This window comes from Triturus cristatus, chromosome 10 (assembly GCF_964204655.1).
Source record: "Triturus cristatus chromosome 10, aTriCri1.1, whole genome shotgun sequence".
Lineage (NCBI taxonomy): Eukaryota > Metazoa > Chordata > Amphibia > Caudata > Salamandridae > Triturus > Triturus cristatus.
Genome location: NC_140593.1, coordinates 739,654,393 through 739,677,812, shown reverse-complemented (window position 1 = coordinate 739,677,812; position 23,420 = coordinate 739,654,393). Strand labels below are relative to the sequence as shown.

At 44.1% G+C, this 23,420-nt stretch overlaps 1 protein-coding gene across 2 annotated transcripts in view; it reads left to right on the top strand.

Annotated features, from left to right (window-relative positions):
• CDK5 (cyclin dependent kinase 5) overlaps positions 1 to 22,611 on the top strand; it is a 402,067-nt gene extending 379,456 nt beyond the window's left edge. For both annotated transcript variants that reach the window (XR_014969497.1, XM_085628234.1), the window contains one exon: positions 19,067 to 22,611. Coding sequence is in view for 1 of the 2 variants with exons in the window: in XM_085628234.1 (XP_085484360.1) it covers positions 19,067 to 19,153 (87 nt within the window). In the remaining variant the exon portion in view is untranslated. The remainder of the gene's footprint in view (positions 1 to 19,066) is intronic.
• Positions 22,612 to 23,420: the final 809 nt, after the last annotated feature.

The following is a 23,420-nucleotide window of genomic DNA, read 5'->3' as shown; positions in this document are numbered from 1 at the left end:
ACTCATCCTCTACCTCTCTACCTCTCTACCTCTACCTCTCTACCTCTACCTCTTTACATCTCTCAACCTCTCTCTACACGCACACATATGCACATATATATATATATATGCATATGCATTTCTATATGTATGTGTGTATATATATATATATATATATATATATATATTCACTTAAAAAACCATAGGTTTCACACATGTTATAGTTAGCAGGACATTTCACTCGTAAAAACCAATGAAATTCCCCCGTTATAGTTAGTTCAGGTAACTATAACTCGCGCGCCCACAATAAACTGCTGATGACGTCACATATTACATCACTCATGATATGGTCAGTTACATCACTGATGACATCTGAAATGACACATTGTGGATTGCGGTCGCGCGAGTTATAGTTACCTGAACTAACTATAACGGGGGAATTTCATTGGTTTTTTACGAGTGAAATGTCCTGCTAACTATAACATGTGTGAAACCTATGGTTTTTTAAGTGAATTTGCAAGGTTTTTTAAATGCTAATTCCTAACTATAACGTGTGTGAAACCTCTGTTTTTTTCAGTGAATTTGTACGGTTTTTTAAATGCTAAGTTATGTATGTATTATTATATTTGTTATATATTTTTTTCCAATTTTTTTTTTTTATGGTTTTTCACCGTGCGCGCACCATGCGCGCACGGAGCGCGCACTCGGCGATTTAAAAAAATAAATTAAATGTTTTTTTCTGCCTTCGGGGTCCTTCAGGGACCCCCTGACAAAGGCTAGGGGGTCAGGAACTCTCTACCCTGCCCCCTTTTCACGTTCGCCACCTTCCTTTTTCACTCTCGCACTGAAAACAAACAAAATGGCGGCCAACACTTCCTGATTTCGACCGATTTGAACGTTGAGTGCCATGTAACCACCAATCAGAATTACGCTCGCGCACGTTAGGGTGCGCGCCTATAGATATTTATGTACTTTTAACTGCAATTTTCTCAGGAACTACTGAAGAGATTGACTCCATATATGCAAAAGGCACATCCCTGACCTGAGGACTAACTCTTTGCCAAATTTCAAGTAATTCTGTTCAGCCGTTCGGGCTGTACCTTCGACTAAAGGTCCCTATGGAAAATTGCATGGCGAAAACGCGTTTTGGGACCCCCCTTTTTTCTCAGCCCCCGCTTGATGAATCCCCCCCGAGACTTTCAGGGTAGAAGCGGAGCGGAGCGCCCCACCTATTTTGAAAATTTCGCGAGGATTCGTCAACCGGCGCCAAAGTTATTCCAAATAGAATGTTGCGGATTTCCTATGGAAACACGGTCCTAACTATAACTATCTACTGGCGACCGCCAGTAGATAATATACATACATATATATAATCCGCATATCTATATAAATACAAATATAAATGCATGCATACATATACATATATGAGTACATATGCATGTTATGTACATGAAAGTTTGAAAAACACTAATAAAAGCAAAGCTAAAAAGCCACCTAATTACAAACAGAGTTGCTGTAACTTAAACAGAGTTGCTGCAACTTAAATGAGGGCGAGACCTATTGCATTTTCATTGCTTGTTTACTTTGGTTCCATCAAGAAGGCATTCAGATGTGTCACACATTTGCCATAAATTCAGAATGTTAGCACTCTAGTTGCTCATTAGATCACTGTAGTAAAGCTACTGCTCACCAGGGAAGTCTGCTGCTGGTATTGAAAGTGCATGTTTCAGTCTGCATGTCAGAATATTTTAATGAAATAGAAGAGGATTTGAGAAGTCACTCAAAATGTGCCCTAATTTTTCTTTCTGCAGCACTAATCATACTTTCTATGCAAAATGAACCCCCTCATTTTGTTACTTTTTAAATTAAATATTTTAAGAGTTACCACTTTATTCTAATCAAAATGGCTTCAGGTGTGCCATACATTTGTCATAAGTAGGGCTGTTAGCGCTCTAGTTGTTCTTTAGAACACTCTGGGAAGCTGCAGTAGAACACAAAAGAATCAACTGACAGCCTCTGCCCTTGTTGGATGTACATGTTTTACTGAGAAGGTCAGACTTCATTCTCACATGACTGAGAAAGATAATGTGAATTTACAGAAAATATGCTCTTATAGATCACCTTCCAAACCTCTGTGGGAAAAGCATGAGAAAATAGTTTTCTCTCAAACATGATTCATGATATCCCAGCAGAAGGCTTTTTCACATGGTAAAATCACCTTAGAACACACCACAATTACTAAAATGAGTATGGTACCATCAACAAATGATTTATAATGTAACTAAAGTCTTAAAACCTTCTATTAACTACAATGCTTTTTAATGAGGTGCTATCATGTATATTGGTCCCAAGATGGCTGCCACCTCTTCTTGGATGAAGTGCTGACAGCCAATCAGATCTCACGATGACATGTGTGGTTAGGCTCCGCCCAGATATATATGTGATTTTACTTTTGATTTTCTCAGGAACTTCTGAACGGATTTACACCATTTAACCAAAAGGCACGAGTGTGAACCAAGGGCTACCTCTTTGCCGAATTTGGTGTAATTCCGTTCAGCAGTTCGGGCTGTAGCTGCAACTAAAGGTCCCTATGGAAAATTGCATGGGGAAAACACGTTTTGGGACCCCCCTTTTTTCTCGGCCCCCGCTTGATGAATCACCCCGAGACTTTCAGGATAGGAGCGGACCGGAGCGGGCCACGAGTTTTTAAAATTTCGCGAAGATTCGTCAACCGGCGCCAAAGTTATTCCAAATAAAATGTTGCGGATTTCCTATGGATAATAGGTCCTAACTATAACTACCTACTGGCGACCCGCCAGTAGGTAATATATATATATATATATATATATATATATCCATTTAACATTTCTGATATTATTTGTAGCGTCAATTAATGAGGTGACTACAACGGTTTCCATCTTTAAAAGGAATCATCGAGAAGGTTGCCCTTAATGCTTGATGATCTCTTTCTGGTCGGGGGACAACCTGCATATCAATTAAATCGGGCCAAAGCTCATTGTCCAACAATATAAGATCCATCCTAGAGGTGCTAAAGCCTCTTTTGAATGTGGAACGGGGTGGGCAATCAGATTCTGCGTTGCCATTAATGGTTCTCAACCCATGAGATATAATAACATCAAATAATTGGGCACAGACTTTGGATGTTTTAGTTGCCTTCCTATACTCTCATTGGGGGGTCATTTTTGAGAGGATACACCCAGCATTCGTCGGGATATTGGTGTTGCAGTCTCCAGCTACAATTTATTTATTTATTTATTTTTTTTTAAACCTTTATTTATACATCAAATATTCACAGTCATGGGCCTACAACCGCCTGGGCCGGCCGCTAACTTAGGACAACAATAATACAGCAATCATGAGAGCAGGAGCGAACCGCACGCGTAACGGCTGCAGCCGCCCACAACTGAACACAGCACTACAGAAAGGTTTCTTATTAACTGTTTTGTAAATAAAAACAACAAAAGGAAACTTAGACCAGGCAGAAGAATTCCATTAGCAGGAACTTGCTCTCTCATGAGCGGGGGACAACAGCGACAATGCAGCCCATTACACAGTAACTCGCGTTAAGAAGGGCAGGGGGGGGGGGCAGGGAAAAGACCAGTCATCAATCCTGCAAAGCGAAAGGGAAAAAGACCAGGAACATCAAAGTCAAGGGGACATCGTTACGTCTGGTGTGACCACCAAGGGGGGGGGTGCATATATCCCCACGGTAGGAATTCCAGGGACCCCACATCTTACTCCATTTCTTAGGTTTGCCTCTGGCCACGTAAACAGTCTTCTCTCGGAACATGCACCAATCCATATTCTCTTTCCACTTCGTAACTGTGGGAGGCCTACCGGAACCCCAGAGCTGTGCAATGTCTCTTTTAGCGATCATGTTGCCCAAAGTCACCCAGCGTTCTTGTGCCACATCGCAGTCAGTCGGTTCCCACACATTCAACACACATCGCCGAGCCTCAGGGAGCAGGGCCACACCCGTAACCTCCTCCATCACTGCATGCACACCAGTCCAGAAACGTAGCACCTTCGGACACTCCCACAGAATATGGAGAAAAGTACCAAGCAGGCCACAACCACGCCGACATAAACCATCACTTGTGTAACCCATGTGAAGCAAGCGGGGACCGGTGACATAGACCCTATGTAAAATCTTTAACTGCACAAATCGAAGGCGAGCCGGTATGGCAACCTCCCTCGGGGACGCTATGGCCGCGACCCAGTCCTCATCATCCAATTCTAGGCCATCGGCGACCCAGACCTCTCGCAAATGTGTGAGGAGGTCCGCTCGAGTATTGATCAGTTTTTTGTAGATCAGGGAAATAGTACTATCCGGCAGGTAACCATCAAGTAAACGATCCTCCAACGGGGAGGCTTCAGGGATGTCTGCAGGATTCGGGAAAGCGACAAGTAGCGCATGGCGCATCTGCGCATAGCGAAAGAACTCCCGATCACTCAGCTTATATTCCGTCTGAAGAGCTTCAAACGTTTTAAAAGCGCCCTTCGTCCAGAGATCCCCCACACGACTAATTCCAATCAAATCCCATTTCTCAAAGCCCTTAGTACGCCATAAACCACCCAACGCATCAGACGCATACAGTGGAGTCGCACGAGACAGACGGCCCGTCCATCCCGTAGCAGCGGTGGCGCAGTGCCAGGTCCGTACTGCATTTTTCGTAGGACCTGTCAATTTAGTGCCTCCCTTCGTAGACTAAAGCGCTCTATTGAAATCTCTGCCCGGCAACAGTAGCTTATCCATCTCGTACGCGGGGTTCACCGCCGGGCCATATGTCCCATGGTTCACCGCCACCAACTGGGACGCCCAATAATACCTTCTAATATCAGGAAGAGCTATGCCACCGTCATACCACGGAAGGGTCAATTTAGCGAGAGCAATTCACGGTCTCCCATCCCACACTAGTTGCCTCTGGAGGCTCTCTACCTCACTAAAATATCGGGCGGGCACCACGTCCAGCGTATTCTGCAATGCATACAAAAAGCGTGGAAGAGACATCATTTTGAATAAGGCTGCCCGGCCAAGCGGCGATAGCGGGAGCTTCCGCCAACGAGCAACATCGGCCCGCAGCCGCTGGAGCGGGGGCAGCAGATTCAGAGCATAACGGACCGCCGGATCCAGGGACACGTGGATACCTAAGTATTTAAATCCAGAATGTGAAATCTGAATCGGACAGCCACGAGGGAGAAGAGGGGGGTCGCCAACCAGCACATAAACACAGGATTTCACCCAATTAATGACAAGCCCTGAATTGCGACCGAAGGAGTTTAATACATCAAATAACACTATCCACGATTTCCAGCTACAATTTTTAACGCATTAGGGTGGAACTGACCCGTCAGTTCATTGAGTCTATTTACAGTCGGAGATGGTATGATGGGAGGGACTGATCTAATATCTAGTGCCTGTTTGAGTAGTGATTTTAATTTGTAGGACCAATAAATCTCTAAAGTTTGTGGGAATGGTTATTACCTCTTGGAATAAGTCCAGGCTTAGCCAGACCAAGAGGCCTCCAGATGGACGTCCGGCCGAGGAGGGGACCGTTTCTTCAGTAAATGTCAAGAAACCAGGGCGAAGTACTGGACTGGTGGCCCACGTTTCTTGTAGAAAGATAATATGGTGTAAATCTACAAATGCACCCCACTCCGAATCTGACAGTTTGGACTTGATACCTGCAACATTACATGAAAGGAATCTTAATCACACTCTGTCAGGACTTGGCTAAAAATGTTTGGCTGTGTGCAGCTTCCCAACAATAATGTATGGTCCTTGATAGTAGTACAACAGTCTGTAACCTCAGGACTTACAATACTACACGGAGTATGGAGTATATTGGAATGGGCCCCTTCAATAGCAGGAAAGTGAAATCCTCCTGAATGAGAATCGGACTTAGCATTATTAAGTCAATCTATATCTGAGGTGTTGGAGATGCTGCATGCTTTCCTTGGATTTGTCTCACCAAGCCTAGGCAGAGATGTCTGCTTTATTTTATCCCTTAAATCTGCCCTAGAACCTGGGGGTTGTAATTTCAGTCTAATTTGGATGTCATTATCTGGTCTAAAGCATAGTTCTAGTGCAATCAAACCTTCAGCTAGAGCTCTATCCCTGAAGGCTATTCCTATGTAATCCCTCTCTAGGTTACCACAAGCAAACCTTTTGACATTCAATATATCCTCTCTTATTATGGATCTGCATCCCCTTTTGTGACGTATCCAATGGGTTACCTTATTCACCAACCCCTCATGAGTTTCAGTATGGCCCCTCTAGACTTTGGGAACATTAATCATATACACATCAAAGGGTTTGGCATTGGAAAGAGTTGGCTTATTCTTTCTGTCCTGTGGGCTGCTTTCGGTGAGGGTGTACTTGGGTCTGGCGCTCGGGTCCACCTTTTCATATATTGCTTCCCCCTCTTGGCCTCTGGGATTGTTGGGGACGTTTTTATGATGCTCAGCATAAGAGTTATGTAATCCAGTGTTTGCCATATCGTGCTTCGTTTGCACAGAGTCAGTACTTCCCAGGGTATTTGGATGTAACCTGATCAAGGCAGATAAAGTGTCCAGCTTTTCTGTTTACAACTTAGCCATCACATCCATATTCATCTTCAGGGATTTAATCTTGTCTCTTAAACCATTCAATTGATCTTCCAGAGTCCCAGAACTCACGGCAAGAGTCTGGACCTCGTGTGACCCTGTACTGGCCTGTCCCCTACCCACACGTGGAATGTTGTTGTCGGGACTCTCAGGTTTTTCTAGGTTTTCCAGCTCTTTAAATTGATTAGAGCAATCAACCTGAATAACCAAATGATCCTCTTCTGGGCTGGTCGGGATGTCACGAGGCTGGGGAGGGAGTGACGTATCGCATGGGCTAAGATTTTCTGAGGCTGAAGCTATGGAAGGACCTGATGTGTCTGTTCCCCAACTGGCCCTTCCTTTCCCCTTGTCTGCCTAGGCCATTGTTCTTTGGCTTAGGAGCTAGCAAACCCTCGAACATTAGTATTATCGGGGAAGTTTAGGGACTCATTGTTAAAATGTACTTAAAATAAAAAGTTATGCACAGGAAATCACACTGTTTAAGGTACCAATAAAGCAAAAGTAATGCTCCTAAGGTAAACATTTCAGCAAATAAAACAAAATGCCAAGTACACAAAACGAGCTTTAAATTGCCTTTATTTGTAATTTTACAAAAGCAAAATAATAGCACATATTTTAGAATTTGTCAGAAAATTTGAAAGCGTTCTGCATTACATTACAATGCATCCTATTATACTTTTTATTTGGAAATAAAACACACTTGCGCTTTGTAGAGCACACACTCGCTCCCTTAACAGCACATAAAAATAAGCCTGTAAAATAAATGACACAATTAATAAAAACAAAACAGCGTGATGTGAATTTCTGTCACATTGTAAGTTGGTCTCAAAGACAAAGCATTGCTGCAAGAAGTTGAATACCCCGCGGCCGAGGTTGGTTGTGTACTTTTTAGTCTCTCGCTGGGTGTACGCACGTCTGTATATTCGTGAAAATTACAACTAAGGACATATTTGGGTGCGTGGAGGGGTTAGGGGGAGAGAGTAAGGAAGCGGATTGTAATAAACGAAGGCCCAACAGGGGCGTAACACAGGCCCCCCGCATACCCTGCGTTGTGGGGGGCCCGAGCTGCAGGGGGCCCCCTCAGCACAGTACTAAGGCGTGGGGGGCCCGAGCTGCAGGGGGCCCCCTCAGCACAGTACTAAGGCCTGAGAGCTCCGTATTGAATCCTGAGCGGGCCCCTCCGTGTACACTGCAGGGGGGCCCCTTAATCTTTCGTTACACCACTGAGTCCAAAATGATAGTGAAAGAGGAGCTGCCTGAAAGCGTGAATGTTCCTGGAGAGCCCAAGGCCAGGAAGGACGCCGCAGCTCCCAAGGAGTCCGTGGAGGGGGAGGGGGAGGCTGGGAGGGCTGGTGTGGAATACAAACAGACCCAAGCTCGGGATCAAAACACCTTAGTTTGGCTCCTGCAGCCTCAGGGACTGCGCTCTGAGCACAGCAGTTCCTGTAAGGAGTGCGGGAGCTCTACACGCTCGTTATTGCAAAGGTAGTAAGGGCGGGAGAGCACTGATCTGTGAACAGATTTTGGAAGGGGAGCGCTACCAACTGCAAACACGCAAAGAGCGTGGAAACTGATGTGCTCCGAAGTTTAACGAGCCGGAGTCACGGAGAAGGACATAGCAGTAAACAAGCGGCCGCCATGGTCCCGGCTGCGCACGTTGTCCTGCCTGCAGCAGGAAAAAAACAAGCATTTGCAATGCAATAGGTCTCGCATTATAAAAGTGTGAGCAGTTGGCATTGTTAATAATAATGCAACACTAGCTATTGGCATTGTAAATGATAATGCCATTTATTTATGTGTTTGTTTTATAAAATAGATTAAAAAGGCATTGTCATGAACAATGTCAATAGCTGAAACTTTTGCAAATGCGAGACCTATTGCATTGCAAATGCTTGTTTCAGTACAGCAGGCTTTTAAAAAAGTTTTAGTCACTACTCAAAATGAAATCCATTTTATCAGCATTGCCAGTGCTCCTTTATGTTTAATGCCCTAAATGAAACACAATGTTCTAAGCAGATTGCTAAACAGCATCTCCAGCCCCGATCACAATGTCTCACTTCATGTTGGACAGTGGGCATCCTGTTTTTATGCAGTGCCAAGACGGGGTGAACTAATGCACAGACTGAGGTCTGTCAGCCTCCGAGGCTCAAAGCATTCCTTGCAACAGTCCGCTGTGTCAAGGTATTGCCATGTGTACAGCACGCACTCCGCTACAACAAGGGGTTTCAAAGTTGGGGGTGACTTCACAAACTTTCCCAAGGTGTTCATCGTGTTTGGTGACAGCGTATTTATGCTGACAGCCAGAAAACGGTTTGTGGTTGTGTGTGTGGCTGTGTGTGGGTGTTGTGATTGTGTGTGTAGTAGTGTGTGTGTTGTGGTTGCGTGTGTAGTTGTGGTTGTGTGTGTGGATGTGTGTTTCTGTTATTGTGTGTGCTTGTGTGTGGTTGTGTGTGTGGTTCTGTGTTATTGTGGTTGTGTGTTTGTGTTATTGTGTGTGGTTGTGTTTGTGTGTGTGGTTGTGTGTGGGTGTGGTTGGGTGTGTGTGGTTGTGGTCGTGTGTGGTTGTGTGTGGTTGTGGTTGTGTTTGTGGTTTTGTGTTTGTGGTTGTGTGTTTGTGTTATTGTGTGTGTGTGGTTGTGTGTTTGTGTTATTGTGGTTGTGTGTGTTTGTGGTTGTGTGTGGTTGTGTGTGTGTGGTTGTGTGTGTGTGTGGTGGTGTGTGTGTGTGTGTGGTTTTGTGTGGTTGTGTGTGTGTGGTTGAGTGTGGTTGTGGTTGGTTGTGTGTTGTGGTTGGGTGTGTGTTGTGGTTGGGTGTGTGTTTGTGTGATTATGTGTGTGTTATTGTGTGTGTGGTTTTGTGTGTGTGGCTGTGGGGTTTGTGTGTGGTGGTGTGTGTGTGTGTGGTTGTGTGTGTTTGTAAGTGGTTGTGTTTGTGGTTTTGTGTGTGGTTCTGTGTGTGTGTGTGGTTGTGTGCTGTTGTGGTTGTGTGTGTAGTTGTGGTTGTGTGTGGTTGTGTGTTTGTGTTATTGTGTGTGTGTGTGCTTGTGGTTGTGTGTGTGGGTGTGGGGGGGGTGGGTTGTGGTTGTGTGTGTTGTGGTTGTGTGTGTGTTTGTGTTATTGTGTGTGTGGTTATGTGTTTGTGTTATTGTGTGTGTGGTTGTGTGGTGGGGTTTGTGTGTGTGTATGGTTTTGTGTGTGTGGTTGTGTGGTGGGGTTTGTGTGTGTGTATGGTTTTGTGTGTGTGGTTGTGGGTGTGTGGTTGAGGGGTTTGTGTGTGTGGTTGTGGGGTTTGTGTGTGGTTGTGTGTGGTTGTGGGGTTTGTGTGTGGTTGTGGGTGGTTGTGGGTGGTTGTGGTTGTGTGTGTGAGTGGTTGTGGTTGTGGGTGGTTGTGGTTGTGTGTGTGAGTGGTGTGTGTGTGTGTGTGGTTGTGTGGTTGTGTGTGGTTGTGTGGTTGTGTGTGTGTGTGGTTGTGTGTGTGTGTGTGGTTGTGTGTGTGTGTGGTTGTGTGTGTGGTTGGTTGTGTGTTGTGGTTGTGTGTGGTTGTGTTTGTGTTATTGTGTGTGTGGTTATGTGTTTGTGTTATTGTGTGTGTGTGGTTGTGTGGTGGGGTGTGTGTGTGGTTGTATGTGTGTGATTGTGTGTGTGTGTGGTTGTGTGTGTGGTTGTATGTGGTTGTGTTTGTGGTTTTGTGTGTGTTTGTGGTTTTGTGTGTGGTTCTCTGTGTGTGTGGTTGTGTGTTGTGGTTGTGTGTGTGTGTGTGTGTGGGGTGTGTGTGTGTGGTTGTGTGTGTGTGTGGTTGTGTGTGTGTGGTTGTGTGTGTGTGCGTGCAATCCTAATCAAAACACAATGGCACAGACTTTAGTTTCATTAGACCTGAGGAACCGTACATAAGAGATGAAGAATTGTTATCGGTAACGGACCCACTAGGCCTCCAGTCAAGTAATAGTGGTCATGAACGTTATAAATTAAAAACAACGAAACGGAAAAATTAACAATCTCATCACTCACCCACTTGAGGGTCTCAGAAGGAGCCTAGATCCCGCTTGGACTCAGAATCTCTCAGGTGCAACAAAGCCCCTTTGGTACAGAAAGATAGGGTGGATAACCCTGGCTCAGTGGTTAACAACGAAAAGTCCACCTTTGACACACCAGTCATGAACTTACAGATACAGAACTGGTGGTCGGTCATTGACACCACACTAACAACCATGGGCTAGGTGGCAATGGTGCATGCTGACTAAATGGACTCTCAGATTGTAATATTACAGTCCCTGGCAAAGAACGTGAAGAAGATAGAATCGCGACTGGATAATCTAAATTCTTTCATAATGAATGCCCAGTTACAGACTGACAAGGAGCGCTGTTATTGCTCACTTCTCCTCGAAAAAATCTCTGCATTCCCTGAAATAAATGTCGAATCTTCTCAGAGAATATAAAGTAACATACATCATAACAGCAATGAAAGGCCCCTTCCCCGTTCCTCATCAAAAAGTTGACCAAATACGGTTTTTGGTGTCAGTTCCCCCGGGGCACAAGCAGGCATCCACTTCTGTCAGGACAGCTGATCGGAGCAAAAAAGACAGAAGTGGATGCCTGCTTGTGCCCTGGGGGGACTGACCAAAAAAAAAAAACACACAAAGGGAAACAAGGGATATCCAAGGATAAATATGAAGGAATCGCCAAATGGGTGGTGACGCGGATGTCAAAAACCACGCACAATAATGGAGGTGGACAAAGAGGGTGAGAGCCGTTCTCCGTCTGAAGCAGACCGCTCTGATGCTGGAGAGGACGAAGCGCATGAGCCCCGCAGACACTGCGCAGACTCCGCGTACATTTTAAGAATGGAAGGCATAGACGAGAAAGCGGATGAAGGAAGGATGAAAAAAGTAAGGAAGGTTGTAAAGAAGGAAGGGAGGAGAGCAAAGGATATACGGTGAAGGCAGATTAAAAGGAGAGGAAGGTAGAGGAGAAAGGGTAGGAAAGTAAGAAGCAACAAGTGGCGTTGAAGGTGAATCACTGAAAACAGTGGGTGTGCCGGCAGAGGAGGCTGGGTCTGCGCAGCAAAGCCGCGAAAGTGAAAGTGATCGCGATCAAAGCGGCCGAGAAAGTGAAAGTAAGCAGTGCAAGCGCGCGCCCGCGCACATGCACTGTAGCTCTAGGCTGGCCTGGTAGCACTTTTTGAAGCCCATATTCAAAATGTCTCTTCGAGCCTTTGGCTCGCGAGACCTAAAAAGATGGTGCTTACAGACTAATAAACACATACCGTGTAACAACAGAAGTAAAGGGACCAGTAGCCATGGGAGGTTACAAATGAAGAAAAGGCGGTACTAAGGCAGGACGAACAGATTACTGAATCGGAGGCCTGCAAGATTACTGAATCGGAGGCCTGCAATGAAGAAGGACAAAGACAGAAGTCAATGACAAATATGGGCGGAGAGTGGGTGGGGCTTCTCTTCCATACTCCACTACAGCAGCTCGCCAGAGCAGCGCATGCGTGCTGGCTCCAGCTCGACCTAAAAAGGGAAACAAATCCAAGCCTCAGAATTACCGTCCTATATCCCTTTTAGATAGCACTGCGAAATAGTTGGGACGAATTCTGTTAAACAGGCTAGAATATTCGGGAAGGGAAAAAAACATCTTAATCCCAGCCCAGTATGGATACCAGATGGGTAGAGGCATGTTGGACCCGGCCTCGTGGCGTGGTCTCAACCCTCTTGGATTGTGCTCGTCCCCCGCACCGGCCTACACGGGCCGCCCTTTCAGGCCGCCAGGGACCCCTCCTCCCTTCGAGGTCCCCCTTGGATTGTACCCGTTTGCCTACACCTGCCTCAGCGGCCCCCTTTTCCAGGCCGCACAGGAACCCCTCATCTCTTCGGGGTTCCCCCCATGCTTGCTCCCCGCACCAGCCCACGCGACCCGGCTCCCCCCGGCCTCGGCCCCAGCGAAGCCCCGACATCGAGGCACCACGATCTGGCCAGGGGGCACCGCATGGCCACTTCACCTCTCCCGGAGGAGAGTTTCGATGGGACCCCCACCGTCCCTCCACACCTAGGTGCGATCGTCCTCCGGCCTCTCCGGGCCTGGCGCCTCTCCCGCTGGGCGTCTGGCCTCTCCCAGCCCGGCCTCTCCGCCCCCCCCAGGCGCAAGGGTCCGGACATCAAAGGGCTCCAGACCTATATCTGGGGCAATCCCGCAAAGGAACAGCAGTTGTATCCCGGAGTCAAGAGCCCTGCTGATGGAATCGCGGCTGACCCTACGGAGAAGAACTCTTGCTTGACCCTATACCACGAGCCCAGCTGACTGCGTCGCGGCTCCACCTTATTGAGACAAGGAACCTCACGGAACATCGGGGCCCTGCTGACGCTGTCGCGGCCCAACCTCGCTGAAGCCTCCCCCAGAGCCCTGCTGACGTCGTCGCGGCTCGAGCTAAACTGAACCACCTTAAGAGCCCTGCTGACCTAGTCGCGGCTCAAGCTCCACGAACTGATCACCAGAGCCCTGCTGACGCCGTCGCGGCTCGACCACTCCAGGACACAGAGTCCCTCCAGCTTGAGGAACAAGAACTGGGCCTAAGGCACCCTCGTACCCAGCTGCTACCAAAGACTGTCCCGCTACCCCGTCCCTACCAAAGACTTTGAGACTCTTGCGGATCCCTCGATCCCCCCTTGTATATATCGATAACCGTAACTTCTTAAATACTGATAAAGAATTGCTCATCGTGATAAACATCCTCGAGTCCTGTGTGGTGGTGTTATTGTGCTGGTACGGTATAGGAGAAGGACCTCTCCTAGGAGGCTTCTCAGCAGCGCTCGGCTACTTCGTACAGTGTGGGGGCCCCCCTGGGTGGTCTCTCCGACTCCCCCGGGGTTCGCCTTCCAACAAGGCACAATAGACCGGTGTCTGAATTTGAGCCTGATCATCGCTAAGTATACCGCAGAAAAGAGCGGCCAGACTTATATGGCCTTTATGGACCTGACGGCCGCATTTGACTGCGTAAGTCATGTTAAACTTTGGAAAATAATGGTAGAGATGGGTATGAATTCTCAGCTAACAAACCTTATTCGTCAGCTGTAATCTCAGGCGATGGCGTGTGTGCGATATGGAAGGGATGGAGAATGTACAAGAACCTTTAAAATCATGAGGGGCGTTAGACAGGGCTGCGTCCTTGCCCCATTCTTATTTTCGCTTTACACAAATGGGATAAAGGCCGCCCTAACTGGCGCCACACTAGATGTACTCTCTTTTCCCCCGGCAACACTCCTGATCCTGGCTTACGCGGATGATGCTGTCCTAAGAGCTAGGACAGGCGTAGCACTACAACACCTTATAGAGGCCTATGTGAGCTTCATGTCATCGTTGGACCTTAGAGTAAATGAGTCCAAATCCTTTGTTCTAGTCAGAGGATTATCCCCCTCTAAAAGAACCCCATCTTTCCATATTGGAAGTCGAAGTAGTGGAGACTTTTCCCTACCTAGGGGTATCATTTGACAATAAACACTCTTGGTCACACATGGTGGAAATAGTGAATTAATGATAGAGCGCACTGTGGTTGCGGTTTCTAGTTTATCAAGAAATTGGGCCCAAAACCCATCACCACCATAAAAAGATCTATAGTGCTAAAACCATCTCGGCCACAACATATGGGGCAGGGCTGTGGGGAACAGCATCAATAGATTCTCTTCAAAAGTTAGAGAATGGTTTCTTCAAGAGGGTAGTTTTTCTCCCTGGCTCATTTTCTAACTATGACTGTCATTTAGAATTAGACTTACCCTGTGTGACTGACATTATAAGCCTTGCCCCTATCATGTTATGGCATTCAATATGGAAAAGAGACATAGTAGACCTAACTCAGACTATAATTAAAAAAACTGTCTGTTACTGTATAAGGTACAGAAAACTGTCTGGTTGTAGTATGTCAAATCTACTCTCTTATCCCTAGGTGCACTTGAACTATTTACAAATACGAATTCCTACTCTAAAGTTCCAAAAAATAGACTCAAAGCACTATTTCTAGCAAAGGCAGCTTATGAAAGAAAGGAAAGGTATTGTGCAAAATCTGTTGTAATGTTGTACCAACTGACTACGCCCCCAATGGAGGGCAAGTACTCATACTTAGAAAAAGTTAGAAACTTACAGCACAGATGAATTCTTCTTAGGTTTTGCATACATTTAATTCCTTTGATGCCGGGCTTCCCTGCTAAGAAGTACAAAGAACAAAGATCTAGATATATTCTACCGCTTTTAAAACGATATACATTTGTACAATGTCGTATTGCCCTGTTCTTGAAAAAGCTTAATGATCCCTTTGTCTGTTTCTTTGTCGCTTCATTTCTCTGGGCTTGTAAGCGAAGGAGACAATTTATAAAATTGAGGCATCTACATTTTTATAACTAACTGTGCCTATACATCATTCACAAAATTATTTAATTGACTCAAGAATTAATTTTTACATTTTTGTATCGCTTTTATGGCTGTGTCAGTCGTTTTAGCTGTAATTAATTTTTAGTCATATATTAATTGGGATATTTGTAGGCAATCGTGATAGTTGAATTTGCACTGTGTTCACTTTACTGATTTTCAACATCGAATACAAACATTTTGTATACTGAGGAAATGTTATAATTGAAGTTCTATATTTAGGGTTTGTAATAGGTACTTTTAATATTCATTTCCCAGTAGATTTTATGGTCAGAAAAATTATTTTAATGTATGTACTTTTATGATCTATGATTTTAAATAGATTGAATAAAGTTGTTTGATGATGTTCAGTGGAGAGATGAAACAGGAGCTACAGTCTTCTGGGTGTCTTCCTGGCTTCCTAAGAACAGATACTCTAGCTTCCATCATTAAGGGTGTGACTTGTATCTGGGTGTGCAAAATGGTTGTACCCTTGCTATTATGGCTACCAATCTCAGCCCGTATGTTTTGTAAAAAGAAGGCTGGAAAGTCACATTTTCCCATAGCCTTTCCTAATTTCAGACTTTTATTAACTTTGATTACCTCTTCCAAAGTGATCAGGCTAGTCAATGAGTCACTCTAGTCTGCCATTAGTGTATCCAAGCCCAGCTTTTCTGATATACTCTGTCAGCATGTTCAGGGCTACTGTTTCCCTGGTGTAAGGGTCTTGATAGTACTGTTGGAATGCCAATAGTTTATCTGATCTTTCAATGCATTCTACAAATGATTGAGTCTATTTCTGCCTATGTTTTGATACCAGCATCCCCCAGCTGTGTAGCTACCCTCTTAGTATATTTGTTTAACCCCTCCAATTGAGTAAATTCTGCTTTGCATTCCTGCATGCTAAACTGTCCTCCCAGTGCTAAAACATGACTGCATATTTTCTGTGAGGAGTTTACATTGTGTTGCACTTAGTTATCATAGTTCTCTCTGGAGGGTAAACAGCATTCCCCCCTCATGTTCTTTAGCCTAACATGTTCCACTGTAAAGTCCCCACCACCACAGCTTTGAGAGAGTTCTAGACCTACGAAAGATCGCATCACCTGTGTCATTGAATAGGTCAAGTCAAGTCAAGAAAGTCTTTATTTCGAATATTTCATCTTAAAAGACATAGATAAAAAATACATTTAAAAAATATGCGATAGTTTACATCATTTCCATAAAAACCATTTATAAATACATAACTCTTTAAAAACAGGAATAAAAAGGTATTAAATGGTTAGAGAACACGACTTGAATTGGTTAAAACAGACTCCAAGAGAGTAACAATTGCTATAATTCTGTGGTAGGAGGCAAAGTGTTACAAGAATTATGCCTACTCCGTAGTAGCCAAGCCCATCTAATGTATTTAGCTAAACCAATAACCACAAGGGAAGATGTATCCGTCTTAAGAATCCTTTTGGCAGCCTGGGCAGATCTTGAACCTAGTTCACGACACACAGGCCGCAACCAAACTCTTCTAGGTCGGTCATATAGCGGACAGACAAATAAAAAGTGATCGTCGGATTCGACTAAATTCTTACAGTTTGGGCATTTGTCATTGCCGTTAATAGACCAACCAGAAGTGAAAGAGCATAATGGGAGGGACCCTATTCTGAATTGATGATACAGTTTCCGGTCCAGCTTCTTAGTTATTACATCCCAGTATGCCTCAAGAGTGGGTTGATCCTTAATAGACAGGTAACATGTTGTCAAAGAGTTGGCAGTCAAGGAGGAATGACGTTTATGCTGTGACCAAAGCCAGTAGGAATCCCTGAAGACTTTTTTAGGGGGAAAAACAGCCGTCACAGGGTTAAACCACAGATCGCCCATACCCATATCTATCAAGATAGATTTAATTTCTGTTAACCAGCTAATTCTATGGGAGCCCCCATATCTTTTACCTCCAGCAGTGCCCTTGCATAATGAGATAACTCCGGGGTGGTCCATAGGCGACGCCAAAACGCCAAAGGCCTATACCGGGTCATATCTTCAATAGGCTGACATCCTAGGTCGTATAGCAAGGGAATTCGTGGGGCTGATGTGGGTAGCCCAACTATAGACCTCAAAAAGTTATTTTGGGCCACCCTCAGAGGGTCCAGTTTACTGAACCCCCATAACTCAGCACCATACATGACTGCTGGGATAATTTTAGATCCATAGATTTTGATCAACGGAGCTACTGGTTTGGTGCAAGATAGTCTATGTTCTTTATACAACGCTCCACCTAATTGTGATTGCTTAAGACTAAGGAGGTCGATCTGGGGCCTCCAGCTTAAATTGTCACTAAATGTGACCCCCAAATAGGTGAAGGTGGAGGTCTGTTCAAGCGTTGCGCCACCCATATCAACCCTGGCTTTAACTGGACGGGTGCCACGAAGGACCATAAACTTTGTCTTCCCCACGTTAACCTCGAGCTCATGGTCGCGGCAAAATAACTCAAACCGAGTCAGTGCTAATTGAAGCCCCTGGCGGGTTTTAGAAATAAGGAGAGTATCGTCCGCGAATATGAGCAGGGGAACTTTCATGCCTGCTAACGTGGGTGCATCTGTTGGAAAGTCAAGAAAATACCTAGTTACACCATTGATAAACAGGGAAAACAAAGTGGGGGCCAGTACACACCCTTGTCTGACCCCTTTGGTCACGTTAAATCTCGCTGTCACCTCGCCTGGTTTGCCCCATCGGACCTGTGCGTATGTATGAGAATGTAAAATAACTAAGAACCTCAATAGTTCAGCCGGCATGCCCATCTCACGGAGGACATCCCACAATTTAGCTCTTGGCACCGTATCAAATGCGGACCTGAGATCTACAAAAGCTGCAAAAAGCTTCCCCCCCCCCCCAAATGAACTACCTTCCAATAAAGAAGCATGAACCTAAAAGCTTGATCTATGGTCCCGACATGTGTCCGAAACCCTGCCTGGAGGGGCGTTAGAATGTCGTGTTCGTTGATCCAGCTTGTAATACGACCCAACAACAGACGGGCAGTAATTTTTTGAACTGCGTCGATGAGACTAATCGGGCGGTAGTTGGCAGGGGCAGAGCGATCACCCTTCTTATAGATAGGCAATATCTCTGCCCCAAACCAAGACACCGGGACCGACGCGCCACCAGCCAGGGCATTGGCTAAGGTTTGAAGGTAGGGAACCCATAGATCCTGTTCCTGCTTGAATAGATCGGCGGGGATACCGTCGGGGCCTGGGGCTTTTCCCGACGGCAATGATTTCAAAACAGACACTACCTCACTAGAGGTAAACTCTAGTGGAGCAGCACCACTAAAGACCCGTGGGGATTCTAAAGGCAACACCCTAGAGAAAAATTGGTTTTCAAAATAGCTGACCCACTGGTCAGGAGCTACATGGTTAGCCGGTATCATAGCATGTGGGTTCCTACCCCATTTTAAAAGGTGCCAAAAGTGGGTCATGTTTCTGCCCTCGCAGGCCTCGAGTAGCTCTTGCCAGCGTGATTCGTCCCATTTAGATTTAGCCAGGCTTTGGGCAAGTTTATAAGCAGCTCTACAGCTCCTGATCGTTTGCGGGTGTCTAGATTTAATTGCTGAGATCAGTGCTTTGCGTGAGGCTCTGCAACCACCATCAAACCAAGAGTTTTCTCGCTTGGGAACCAGTTTAGTTGTGGCAGGGACAGTTTTAATAAAAAATGTTTTAAGCCCTGTAAACAGTTCACTATGAATGTCCGACATGGAGTTTATGATCTCCTCCCTTTATTCACAGTTAGATAACTTAAGCGTTGCTGCAGTAATCAAATTCCTGATAGCGACCCGGGTCGCTGTGTCATTGAATAGGAGGTTATCTTTGATTTAAGATAAAATTGCCTCCTACTACTTAAAGGTTGATTGCTGCGTGATTGATGATTATTTTTTGGGAAACTAAGAAACCACAGTGTAAAAGGTTAGGAGCAGATCCAAACTATTCTGTAGCCTGTTAGGTATTTGAAAAATGGGGTTAGAATGATACGATTGCCGTTTCCAGCATCACAAGTAATTGTTCTTTTCTCTTTTTGGCTAGAACTTGCTGAAGTGTAACCCAGTGGAGAGGATCTCGGCCGATGAAGCTCTGCAGCACCACTACTTTGCGGATTTTTGCCCCCCCTAAAATAAGATTTTTTTTCCTTCATTCCCGAATCACCCATCCCTTCCCAGACCCTTCATGCTTTTTATCTGCTACTTCTCTTTAACTGGAACACAATTTATGCCCTCGGAACTGCTATCCATTGCATCTGCAAGCTGCCTCCATGGACACCAGTACCTGGGTGCCTTCTCAGATAGGATGGGCTTCAGTCTGGACTTTTTTTTGGGCAGTTGTCTTAATTTGCTGGACAGCACTCTTCCGTTGAGTGAGTGGGCCGTCACTCAATCTTCTTCAGATCACCATCTTGGCCACTACTTTGGGTTGAATGTGACATCAAGGAAACAGCACACTCTTTTGTGGACAGATACAGGGGCATCAGACATCAACGAATCTGAGGTTATCGCAACCTTCTAGGGTTTACTTTCTACACTATCCTCTTAGATAGGGTGGAAACAAATCATTCCTTTGCTTTTACTTAGTATGTGTACATAGAGGCTTTCTCGAGGCGGCTGCTCAGTGTAGTGTTACGACTATATAGTAGCAAAATGCTTGTACTGATATTCTCCATGTGCATAGTGTTGTAGCAGTAGTATTTATGCCAGAAGTTTGCTCCTTGTGTACATATTGTTTGTTATGTAGTGTACATTTATTTATTATCATTTCCCTTCCCTGTACACCCTGTATAGTGTTCAGATGTTTGAGTAGTCAGAGTCAACCCATGCAAGGTCTTACTGTACATAGTCCTGAAGTAACTTGGATTCTTTAACTCAGAGTACTAATATATGTACAGCTATTTATCTATCCTGGGTGGTGTAAATCCAGTGAGGAAGCTCGGAAAACAGTCTGTTGATTTGTTGTAGGAGCACAGTAAGGGATCTCTCTTTTTTCTGTATGATTCCAGCGGGAAGACTTGTGATGCTGTATGAGCTCAGTTTTGGAATGTTGTGGTACCTGCTGCTTCTGTGTCCTCTCTGCTAATAATCTTCCTTTTTCTCTCCTCTTTCTGGATTGAGTATACAGGCTTTACGCATATATTAATGTTGGTGAACAGATGTGCGTGACCAGAGGCAAGTAGCCAGGACTACGTTGTGAAAAAGGAGTTAAGAAGATGATGTGACTGAAAACTGTCATAGCATTTACTGATCTCTTGCTACATGACTTAGCCTGGTTTCTTGCCTGTAATTGTAGATGTGATCCAGGCTTTTCCATTTTTTCGTATTCTTATTTGTCTTTATCATTTCAACACAGTTGATTCCATATGTGTTAACTGTCCTGATACAGACACCTTTTAATAATAGTAACAATAATTAAATCTTATCCCTGGAGAGATCAGAGCCGACATCCATCTCTGGTCCTGTTCAAATTCATTTGTGTATTAAGTTCCTCTACTTCTGTTTATGAGGAGTCCTTTAATACGAAAACATATTTCACCAACTATACAGTGAAAGGAAAATACTTCCTCTGTAATTATTTTTATCCTCACCACAAATATAGATTATTCTATGACTAATGGACAAAGTTGTGGTGAGGAATTAAATAGTACCTTTTGTTTAGTTTGTCTGTGAGGTGCTTGTTCCAAAGAGTAATCATTTGAAGAATAAGACTATTATCAACCTGCCAATGTTGTCCCCACAATTAAGGGGTGGGCTTCAGGAACCAGAGGCTCACCTATTAAAGAAGATTCTTCCTCTAAGTATAGCAGACAGATGTGAGCAGAGCTCATCCATTTTAGAGTGATGGAAACCAGTTGGTCAAAAAAACTAGCTGATTTCACACGACTGCACCAATAGTAATTTATCTAACACCGTGGTAATTGGCCACTAAATTTAAAGTTCCCATCGATTTGTGATTCAGAACTTTGTTTTATTTATGGTTCTACCTTTGGACATGAATTTGATACTCTGATTTCCCACGGAGAATGTGGATGCAGTAGCAACAAACCTATGAGACTAGTTTGTTCAAACTACTGTATTGAAAACTATCCTCCTTTCCTCTCTGAGCGTCTGTGAACCAAGGCATGCCCTGAGTGGTTCATTTGCAGCACATATACTTCATTAAATTGTTTACTCATTTGATTGCTTATCAGTACATCTATTAAAGAATTGTTTCTGCTGTAGAGAATTAAGGCCTTCATCAAAACATTCATTTACTTTGATGTACTAGAGCTGTACAACCACAGTAAGGGGGCATTATGCCTACTGGATTCCTGGAACCTGGCGCCAAGTGCAAGAAAGACTCCTTCATATTTCCATATTTTATAGGACATGAAAATAAATGTGATTAAGCTCTTGTAATACGGTCCTTATTTTGTGGGCCTTCTGTAACTTTCTCCTATAAGTGTTGTATTCAATAATGTGGATGAAAGCATGGATTTAACTAAAGACCTTCTGGAAGTCAGATAGGAGATACCATGGTTCCCTGAAGAGATGTGACATGATCACTGGAAGAGAAGCCGATTAACAGAAACTTTCTAGCTCACAGCGCGTCTACTTGTCCTCATACTTTTCATTACCTCACAAAAAGATGATGTTGGTCTTTACTCACAACTCAAATTCTATGTGCATAAGTTTGGCAACACTGATTTAACCAACATTTGTTGCTGGGGATGTAAGTTTGATTCCCGACACTGGATCAGGACACTCATTTCTACTGCGCATCTCAAAGGTTCAAAGAGCTTGAAAGCAGTTCAGATAACAAGCCTAAATAATTCTAACAAATTGTTACTTCATTTAACTTGAAATGGTGTTGCTATTTGATAGTTATTTTTGGCTACAACACTACTACAAAGAATCTCTTGAATGGTCCTTTCTATTAAATCATGAAATGTCTTTAGTTTCTCTTCTTTTAACACCTCCAATACTGAAACTCGTGCACAAACTCAAGTCTAATTAGACGTTAACATGATCTTGTTGCTCCCTCTTGGTCCATCCGCTTTTGCTATTTCGGTGTACTGACTTAAGAAGGAGACTCAGCCCCACACTACCTGGGAGTACCTCGCTCTTCAATAAAATGATTGATCTCTTTCCTCAAATGGCATCTGGTTCCTGGAACACATAGTTCTCTCAGACAGGGTGCTGGAATAAATTCCACTAGTTAATGGAAAAATATCAAATGGGTCTATTTTTGTCTTTGAACATTAGAAATAAATGTCCTTTTTCTAAAATGCCCACAGAATGATGGTATATTTCTGTTTTCATTATATGTTTTGGTTATAGAGTCATACAGAATAACTGAGTTGGAAACTTTTTTGGCGAAGAAATGGAGCAGTTCATAGATCCTTTCATCATTTCTAGTTTATTTTGCTGCCTAAGAATAAGCCTCTTTGTATAGGAAATGTAAATGTTGTTTCAACAGTTCTGGACCCTAAACCATTTGAACCCTCATTTGCAAGTGATGTTAAAGTAGTCACCTTGAAACAGCCATTATTACTATTATAGGTAAAATCGGACTGCTATGGATTAAAGACTTCCTTGGTATGTCAATGTTTTCTTCTTGTCTGGCTTTCACATCAAGCACAAACTCTTTATTTTAATGTATTTGCTAGTCTGTATCAGATGAAAGACTTTGCACATCCTAAAGGCTTTTTTTTGTTCACGCTCTAAAGTGTTGCAGAAATTCATGAAGAGTTTTCATTACCTAATTGACATTAAACCAGGAAAGGTGGTAACCACGGGAATCTATTATACCCTGATAAAATAATTCTTCCACAGTCAGTTCATTGCTCTGTTTTAGTGTGCATACAGTCCTGGGCAAAGAAAAAAATAATATATATATATATTCACAGAAAAAAACATAGGTTTCAGGGGTGTTATAGTTAGCTGGCCATTTTCACTCGTACAAAACCATAGAAATTCCTTCGTTTTAGTTAGTTCTGCTAACTATAACTCGCGCGCCCGCAATGCACTGCTGATGATGTCACATATTGCATCATTCATGACATGGTCAGTAACATCACTGATGACATCTCAAATGACATCACTGATGACATCCAGTGAGTGTAGTTTAGCTTGATACCAATCTGTATTGAAGATTGAGTGGATATATAACTGTCTGGATGGAGGATTTAGTAGCTGTCTGACTGTCTAAGTGAGTAATTAAAAGTGTCTCACTTAATACATGGATTAGTAACCAAACTATGTGAATGTGTGCATCACTGTCTCTGTTGTTGTATAACATGCTGCATCAGTTGGTCACTAACTACATGAGTGTGTATATTAGTTATTGATTAGTTGGGTGAGTATTTGTATGGGACACTGAGTTTGTGTGTGGTTGGATGGGGTGTGTGTAACTC